Genomic DNA, 9,483 nt, shown 5'->3' on the forward strand with positions numbered 1-9,483 from the left:
CTCAACCGTTGAAATTTTAATTAATATATGCATGATGAATTTACATGGTACATACATTTCCTGACGTTCCGCATTCAAAAAGCATGGAAACATGAACCTTCAGTTTTGAAAACGACACCCACCACCACCGAACATTTCAGGTAGGCATCTTGAATCTCTACCATTTGTAACATCTAAAGGTTAATTTTGAGAGTAGGTATTTCAGAACTGTGCAACTTTAGTGCATAGAGTTGACTGAAATTGCTTTCCTTTCCGATCACATCTCTCAACAAACTTTCTGCAACTGATTCCTTTCCTTTGCGATAAATAATCACTTGCTTGCTGTTGAGATCATGGCATTAGCTGTTGTAGGTGGTTCACTCCTTTCTGCTTTCATTGAGGTTGTATTTGACAAATTAGCTTCCCCTGAGCTTGTAAACTTCATCCGTTGGAAGAAGCCTGACAAGCTGCTTCAAAAGATGAGGAGCCAGCTGCTAGTGGTTAAAGTTGTGCTTGATGATGCTGAGAAGAGGCAAATCACAGACTCCAATGTCAAAGAGTGGCTCGATCTTCTCAATGATGTTGTTTACGAGGTTGATGACTTACTTGATGAAGTTTCTACGAAAGTTGCTACTCAGAAGAAGGTAACCAATTCCTTATCACATCTTTTTAACAGAAAGAAAATTGTTAGTATTAGTAAGTTGGAAGACATAGTAGGAAGATTGGATGACATTTTGAAACAAAAGCAGAATCTTGATTTGAAAGATATTCCAGTGGAGAACAACCAGCCATGGAAACCTCAGCCAACATCTTTGGAAGATAGATATGATATATACGGTAGGTATGAAGACAAGGAAACCATTATGAAGTTGGTGTTAGAAGATAGCAGTGATGGTGAAGAAGTGTCTGTGATCCCTATAGTTGGCATGGGTGGGATTGGAAAAACCACTTTGGCCCGATCTGTGTACAACGATGGCAAATTGAAGCAGATATTTGATTTAAAGGCATGGGTTTGTGTTTCTGATATATTTGATATTGTGAAGGTCACAAAAACTATGATAGAGGAAATTATTCAAAAGCCTTGTAAATTGAATGATCTAAACACAATTCAACTTGACTTGTTGGACAAACTGAGGGGTAAAAGATTCTTGATTGTCTTGGATGATGTTTGGATGGAGGATTGTGATAGTTGGAGTAGTCTTACGAAGCCATTCCTAAGTGGGATTAGGGGAAGCAAAGTTCTCATGACAACCCGCAATGAAAATGTAGCGGCTGTAGTCCCTTTTCATAGTGTTAAAGTGTATCATCTGAACAAATTGTCAAATGAAGATTGTTGGTTGGTGTTTGCAAACCATGCATTTCCTCTCTCAAGAAGCAGTGGGAACAGAGGAACTCTAGAAAAGATTGGAAAAGAGATTGTTAAAAAGTGTAATGGGTTGCCTTTAGCAGCACAGTCACTTGGAGGAATGTTGAGAAGAAAACACGCTATTAGGGATTGGAATAATGTACTTGAAAGTGACATTTGGGAACTTCCTGAAAGTCAGTGTAAAATTATTCCAGCACTTAGAATTAGCTATAATTATCTTCCTCCACATTTAAAACGGTGTTTTGTTTATTGTTCATTGTATCCCAAAGATTACAAAATTCAAAAACATGAACTGATCCTGTTGTGGATGGCTGAAGATCTTGTAAAAGCACCAAAAAAAGGAAAGACATTAGAACAAGTTGGCAAGGAGTATTTTGACGAATTGGTTTCAAGATCGTTTTTCCAAAGTTCAAGTCATCCGACTTCAGGTAATTGTTTTCTGATGCACGACCTCATGCACGATCTAGCAACTTTCCTTGGCGGGGAATTCTATTTCAGAGCAGATGAACTTAGAAAAGGAACCAAGATTAACAGAAAGACTCGTCATTTGTCTTTTACAAGATTCAGTGATCCAGTCTCGGATATTGAAATTTTTGAAACAGTTAAATTTTCAAGAACTTTCTTGCCGATCGATTATAAAGATTTTCCATTCAACAATGAAAAGGCACCACGTGTTATAGGGTCGATGCTCAAGTACTTGAGAGTTTTATCATTTCGTGACTTCCAAAGTGTGCTTGCTCTGCCTGATTCAATAGGTGAATTGATCCATTTGCGTTACTTAAATCTCTCTTATACAGGTATAGCAACACTGCCGGAGTCATTGTGTAATCTATACAATCTACAGACTTTGAAGTTGTATTGTTGCTCTGAGCTGACTAAGTTGCCTGGTGCCATGCAAAATCTTGTAAACTTGCGTCATCTTGAAATTCTTAATACTTCCATAAAGGAGATGCCTAAAGGAATGGGGAAACTAAATCAAATGCAGAATTTGGATTTCTATATAGCCGGTAAGCATATAGAGAATAGCATCAATCAACTGAGAGGACTTCCAAATCTCCATGGTTCCTTTTGTATTCAGAAACTAGAGAATGTTACTCAAGCTGAAGAAGCATTAGAGGCCAGGTTAATGGATAAGAAGCACATAAACGACTTATCCTTGGAATGGTCTGTATGTAACAACAATAGCACCAACTTCCAAATTGAATTAGATGTACTCAGCAACTTACAACCTCACCAAGACCTGAAATCACTTTCAATAAGCGGTTATAAAGGAACAAGATTTCCAGAATGGATGGAGAATTGTTCATACTATTACACGACAATTCTAAGTTTACATAATTGTAACAACTGTTCCAAGCTTCCTTCACTTGGGCAACTACTGTCTCTCAGGCGCTTACATATTTCAAACATGATTTCGGTGAAAACTATTGATGCAGGCTTTTATAAGAAGAATGATTGTTCATCTGTGACGCCCTTTCCATCCCTTGAATCTCTATACATTTATAATATGCCTTGTTGGGAGACGTGGGTTGCCTTTGATTCAGAAGCTTTTCTTGTGCTCAAGGATCTGTACATACAAAACTGCCCCAAACTAAAGGGAGATTTGCCTGATCACCTTCCTGCTTTGCAAACACTCGCGATTAGAAATTGCGAGCTTCTTGTCTCTTCTGTTCCAGGGACTCCCACCCTCCGAACATTAGAGATAAGTGAAAGCAACAAATTAGCATTTCATTCTTTTCCTCTTTTGGTAGAACGTATAGAGATAGAAGGAAGCCCAGTGGTAGAGTCCATGATGGAGGCCATCACTAACATTCAACCTACTTGCCTCCATTATTTGTCAATTAAGGATTGTTCGTCAGACATATCTTTTCCAGGTGATCATCTTCCTATATCACTGAAAACTCTGATTATCAGTGGATTAAACAAACTCAAATTCCCAATGCAACACAAACATGAATTACTGGAATCACTATCAGTAAATAGTAGTTGTGATTCACTAACGTCTCTCCCACTAGTTAGCTTTCCAAATCTCATACGTCTGCAAATCATAAACTGTGAAAATATGGAATCACTTTCGGTCTTAGGGTCAGATTCATTTAAGAGTTTGAGTTCTTTTGAGATTGGCCGTTGCCCCAACTTTGTGTCATTCTCGGGAGAAGGATTGTCTGCACCAAATTTGACTCGTTTCATTGTTTATGACTGTGATAAGCTGAAGTCGTTGCCCGATCAGATGTGTACTCTTCTCCCAAAGATGGAATATCTTAGCATATCAAACTGCCAACAACTTGAGTCATTTCCTGAAGGGGGTATGCCACCTAACTTGAGAATAGTAGAGATCAACAATTGTGAGAAACTACTNAGCGGCCAACCATGGGTATCCAAGGACATCTTTACCTATCTCAAAGTNTGGGGTCCATGTGATGGCATCAACTCCTTCCCAAAGGAGGGTTTGTTGCCTCCCTCCCTCACGTCTTTGCAGCTATTTGGTTTTTCAAGTCTGGAGACGTTGGAGTGCAAGGGCCTTCTCCATCTCACATCGCTACGAGAATTCCACATTCAAAGTTGTAAAAAGTTGGCAAATATCGTGGGAGAAAGGCTGCCCATCTCTCTAATAAAATTAAGCATTAACAGATGTCCCTTGCTGCAGAAACGATGCCACATAAAGGATCGTCAAATTTGGCCTAAAATCAGCCATGTCCGTGGGATAAACATTGACGGTAGATGGATTCAGTGAGGAAGGATGGTCAGGAGGTGATTCTCCTTCTTTGACTTACTCATCAACATCTAACAATCAAAAACTATTTCTGTCAATGTTATCTTTCATTTCATTGCTTTCCCTTTCACATTTAACAATTCTTAAATTACTTAATTGTTCAGTTTGATACTTGACAGGAATTGCAACTATAAAGAAACCTAGCATTTTGTATATATTTTATTTACATAGAACATTCATGTTATCTGATAGGATATAATATAGGAGGTTATAATGGGTAATACGTAGTTAGAATGGGCTGCCTTTATAAGAAGGCAAGGAGGGTCTGGTAGAGGGGAGTTTTTGATATTAGTTGTATTGACAGGAGCTTGTTCCTGTGGAGGGAGAGTTCTCTCTTGAGGGTTGGTTGTTGTACATTTGTATTCTTGTTCATCAGAATAATATTCAATACTGTTGTTGTCTAGTATTCTATGTGGGTGTGTGTTGTTTTGATAGAAAGATAGACTTCTTGACCAAAGAAGTCTATCATTATCTTGTATCAAACGCACTTGCATAATCTTTAACAACTAACCATTTCAAATTCTATGCTAGACATTTATGAAGTTTTGTTTCTCAACAATTGTAGATGGAGATGACAGAGTGGCTGAGATAAGGGATGAAGAGGGAGGGAGCAATGAAAAATCGAAGAGAATAACACTGATCCATGACAGTGTCATGAGTATTGCATTCGAAACACCTGAGCATATCTTACCTTAGTGTGGAATATGATATCTTTATCATTCTCTTCAATTTTCTCATGTTTTGGTCCAAATCCTTTAAAATGTAAAAGGAGAATCATATCCAACCATCACTAAAATATAATTTTTAATTTAATCCAATTTAATAATAGAGAATGTGTAGTTAACAATAATACAATTTATAATAGTGAAATATTGAATAAATTACTCTTTTTCCTTGACTTGAATTATATTCATGATAGCTATAATCATTGATAACAATACTACTATTGAATTATATTTTCAGATTCTATGTTTATGTGAATGTTAGTTACTATCGATAATTATACTTAATTAGAGGTGTTGAATTTGAAATATTATAGTAAATAAAACCATTAGGAAAGGATGCACGAGACTGTATGCAATGCTATATAAAAGATTAGAAGGAAGTGCTGCGTATAAGCTGGTTTATTAACAAAGAATGATTATGTTAGCTTAAACTGATAAGAGAGAATGCTTAAACTAGCACAGAAGTTGAAGTTGAATACCGAAGCATAGATATTGTGCTTTCTGAAATCACTTGGATCATTTCTGTCGTTATCGAGCTTCATATTTTATCTGACGTACCAACAATTTATTCTAACAATCTTGGTGGTGTACTCGTTGTTGCCAATCCCATTATGCATTCTTAGTCCAAGCATTTTGAACTTGATCTTCATTTTGTTCGTGGTCATTTTCAGCTGAAGTTGGCTTGTCAGATTCACCTTCTTGGACCTTTTCAAGTTTATGATATTCTAACCAAACTTCTCTGGTTCATCCTATGGATTTCATAAACTTATAGTGGTACTTGTACGTACTCGGTCTAAAATACTTGGATTGTGATATACTCGAAGCAGATCCCCAAAACATTCGATGCCATTTATATGTTAATCAGATTTATTAATCTTTTTAAAGATAATTAATTATTATATCATAGTAATATATGTGAGTTGTTCATATCATAAAGAATATATCGCGATCCAAATATTTCAGGACGAGTACTCGAATATTTTAGGCTAAGTAGGTACAGTAATAAATCCCACAAGTTCACGGGGGATGTTAGACAAACTAATATATAACAAAATCTGTTATATCAGTTGGGTTAGCTGACCTTTATATCATTGGGCTGATGGCTTGTTCTGTGTATATTTTGTGACACCTCTTCTATTCATGAATAATAGATTGCTTTTTCTTCCTCCCCATGTCTTCAAACACAGGCAAGTATTTTTCTTACTACAGAAAGAAAATTAGCAACCACTAAAATGCTTCAATTAGTCTCAATTAGCAACCAAAATTACGACTAAAAATATGTGATAACAACAACGCTAGTCCCAAAATAGTTGACAACCAATTTTTAATTTGGTCGCTAAACAACCATCAAAATTTTATTAATCGATCACTAAAATTTGATTATATCTGAGCATTAGAGACCAATTTGACCATAGAAAATGTATTCTGACAATTATGGTCACTAATTCAGTCATTGAATTACAAAAGTATAGCAACAAATCTTTTAATCATTAATGCAGCTACTAAAATAAAAATATATAGTGACCATTTTTTTGGTCATGGAACAAATTTTGATTAAAATCAAAAGCATTTTTCCTCGCTATTTCGGTCGGTAATGTAAATTATATATTGCGACACATACTTTTCTGTCTCTAATGGATAAGATTTTTAATTTTATTAAAATGGTTTTTGATGATTAAATTGGTGACAAAAACAAATAAAAACAATTCAATGGATTAAATAAGAAATTTGAATACTAAGGTGTATTTGAAACAACGGAGTTTGAACATGAATCCAATTATTATCAGTCACATTTAGTTTCTTGGAAAGAGATAAATGAATGTTGCATCCTGAAAACAAATACAAGCTAAATTCACTACATTTACTCCCTCACTAAAACTTCTTTCTATTTCTCATGTTCACCCTCTAGAACTAAAATCTTGAAACAAAAGTTTGCAAGAATTATAAATAGTATTCATTAAGTGCAACCTCCTTATCATGCTCAGTTCAAGAAAGAGCGGAGAATATATACCTCTTTACTGGCTTCATCATCTTAACCATTCACCTCAGATTTGGACTAGTCTGATTCATCATCATCATCTGCTGAGGTTGCCTGCAACGATTATAGAAAATAAAGTATATAAACAAGACCATCAAAACACCACCAAAAGAGAACAACTCGCACAGGTTATTCACCTGCTTCTTATCATAAGCTTTCATAAGTTTTTCATACTCAGCTTTCATTTTTGCAGCCTTGGCTTAAAATGGAGCTTTTTCCTTTTCATTTAGAAAAAGAGGAGTCAAATAATTTAAAAAAATAAATCCCTTATTCAATAGAATGAATTCATTTATTACATATTTATTAATAGACTGGACTATATCAACTTAAATATAAAATTCTATCTGAATGCATCTAAACTGACGACAAAGAATCGTAAATCAATATAAAAAAGTGAAAATGTGCATTATTTATCCCAATTGAACAGCTTACAGCACTTCCATTCCAGCTTTCCCAACCTTCAATAAAATAGTGTAGCAAACAATTTAGACTTTTATTCAAAATAGGGTACATAATAGTTGAAGGTGAAGCCATTTAACAAACTGCTTACAGCAGATACCGCCTTCACATTAGGATTCTCAGCCTTAAAGGTCTTTCTGAATACCTCACTATCACATACCAGAAATGATTGGACATTAGTATAAACAATTAAACATAGCTGAGAAACAACAATACGCGGTGGGAGCTAAGGGTATAGGAAGCAACAAACAAGTATTCCTTGTGCTTAGCTCAAACAGTGACAAAGAGCCACGAGAGGAGGAATTCCACCCTCTCTCACAAGCAAGCCTCTGTTACTAACACTGTGAGCACAGAGTTGAACGTCAACAACGAACTCCTACCCTTTCTCCTACCCATCTTCAATTGCTTCCACAAGCGCAGCTATACCACCTTCTTCCACCATCGCCTCCTTTCCCTCCTCAATCCCCGCCAACTGTTCAGCAGCACCATCTCCTTGGCTCCTATCCCGCTCCCTTCCTCCGCCACCAGTTCCACCAGCGGCTTCACTGCCCCCGCGGCTGAAGATTCTCCAGCGAGATAATCTCGGTTATTTCCGTGGAGAAACTCTCCCACTAGAGAAACCCTAGGCAACGCTCGGGCCCGGGTTCGGGCTCGCGGTCCCCGTCAACAGCGGGTTCGGAGGGGAAGACGGTGGCGAGCCTCTCGAGCTCTCCGGAGATATCGCTGCTGCAGGCGGATAAATCGCTGAAGACTGAAATGTGTGCATTGTGAATGAGTGGAATATGAAATAGAAAATGGAGGAATGTGAGCTTTAGCCAGAGATTTGGAGCGAATTACGAAATTTGGAGCAAACACTAAACAGCGAGGAATGTGAGCTTAGTCAGAGATTTTAAGCGGGAATTTGAAATTCTAAAACTAAACAATTTAATTAACTACAATATATTAATATAAAATTCACTTTTGATTAATTTAATCTAATTAAACAATAATTTTTACTTTTTAAATAAAAAATCATGTAAGTTCATTTTATGTCATTTTTCAAATAATAAAATCTAAAATAAAAATATCCTAGTAAACATTGAAAAAGAAAATCAATCATAATAATAAATACGTGTTAATAAAAGAAAATTATGTTTGGGACTTTTTTTACCAAATTTTTATATTTCAAGAGGAAACATACATAAATATATTTAATGAAAAGAAGTGCAAAAATGAAATATTCATATAAGATATTAAATGATGATAAAAAAAAGGACAAATAATAATAATATTTTTTAGATTAAAATAAAAATAATATGGTATTGAAATTAAATTTTGTTCATAAATATTTTTAAATTATAATTATTATTGTTACCACATTATTATTATAAGAATATAATTATAATAATAGAAAAAAAATCTTTATGTAAGGATCTAAAATTTGAGCCAAGGGCTATGGGTCTTGGGTTGAGGTAACCAATCCCTAAAGGTTAAGACATCCTGACCTTAGAAAGGAGTTATTCAAAAATCTGAGTTCATTAGCCAACCTATCATTCTCTCTCTAGAATTCTTATTTTTTCCTAAATTTCTTCTGCCTTCTCTCTATCATTCACATTCATTGAATCGTTCATAGGAGGTACTCAAACGTTCACCACGCCGAGAGCTCCGTAACGGACCAAACGATTTCTTCATTCCGATTGGTAAGTCATTTTTCCTTTTTCTTCAACTGTGTTTGAACCTATGGCATGCAACTTTACGGGTTATAGGTAGTTGGTAGCGTTTCCCTTCAGTTCCTCTTTCCAATCTAGTTCTAAGAGTTGTTTCTACTGCCAATGTGGTGGTTTGTAGGTACGGTTGCACTCTTGTTGTGTGAGGCACCGTAGAAACATTCTTGTGAGCGTGACAATCAACAAAAAGGTAAGGAGAGTAACTAGATTATCTAACATGTATAGGGTTGAATGTTTACTGTTTTGTTTGAGTTTACATGGAGGGGACTCAGTTAGTTGATCTCTTTGAGGATTACTTTCATGCATTATGGTTGTGATGTGTAAAAAAAGAAAATAGGGAAAAAATTGTCTTGTTTATTTTGAATAAATTATGAGATATATATACAAGAGAGTTAATAATGTAACATTATTACTGTAATTATTCTATAATAATGTAA

At 35.6% G+C, this 9,483-nt stretch overlaps 1 protein-coding gene and 1 long non-coding RNA gene across 9 annotated transcripts; one reads left to right on the forward strand and one right to left on the reverse strand.

Annotated features, from left to right (window-relative positions):
• LOC106754865 (putative disease resistance RPP13-like protein 1) lies at nucleotides 1–5,597 on the forward strand. 4 transcript variants are annotated; one of them, XM_014636935.2, is made up of 3 exons: nucleotides 9–140; nucleotides 343–4,096; nucleotides 4,684–4,979. In XM_014636935.2, exon 2 carries the CDS (start codon nucleotides 459–461, stop codon nucleotides 4,077–4,079), a length of 3,621 nt encoding a protein of 1,206 aa, XP_014492421.1. In that variant the 5' UTR covers nucleotides 9–140; nucleotides 343–458; the 3' UTR covers nucleotides 4,080–4,096; nucleotides 4,684–4,979. The 4 variants fall into 4 exon arrangements, 3 of the variants coding, with proteins under 3 accessions (XP_014492420.1, XP_014492421.1, XP_014492422.1); XM_014636936.2 differs by having other exon boundaries at nucleotides 352–4,096; XR_002667007.1 differs by adding an exon at nucleotides 5,515–5,597 and having other exon boundaries at nucleotides 43–4,096; nucleotides 4,684–4,776.
• On the reverse strand, nucleotides 521–8,238 carry LOC111241190. 5 transcript variants are annotated; one of them, XR_002667011.1, is made up of 6 exons: nucleotides 7,432–8,238; nucleotides 7,314–7,339; nucleotides 7,019–7,099; nucleotides 6,855–6,935; nucleotides 5,925–6,070; nucleotides 526–644 (listed from the first exon to the last, which is right to left on the reverse strand). It is a non-coding gene; the product is annotated as an uncharacterized LOC111241190 (long non-coding RNA). The 5 variants fall into 5 exon arrangements; XR_002667012.1 differs by lacking the exon at nucleotides 5,925–6,070 and having other exon boundaries at nucleotides 521–644; XR_002667008.1 differs by lacking the exon at nucleotides 526–644 and having other exon boundaries at nucleotides 5,822–6,070.
• Nucleotides 8,239–9,483: the final 1,245 nt, after the last annotated feature.

The sequence above is a fragment of the Vigna radiata genome, unplaced genomic scaffold (genome assembly GCF_000741045.1).
Source record: "Vigna radiata var. radiata cultivar VC1973A unplaced genomic scaffold, Vradiata_ver6 scaffold_275, whole genome shotgun sequence".
NCBI classification, from domain to species: Eukaryota; Viridiplantae; Streptophyta; class Magnoliopsida; order Fabales; family Fabaceae; genus Vigna; species Vigna radiata.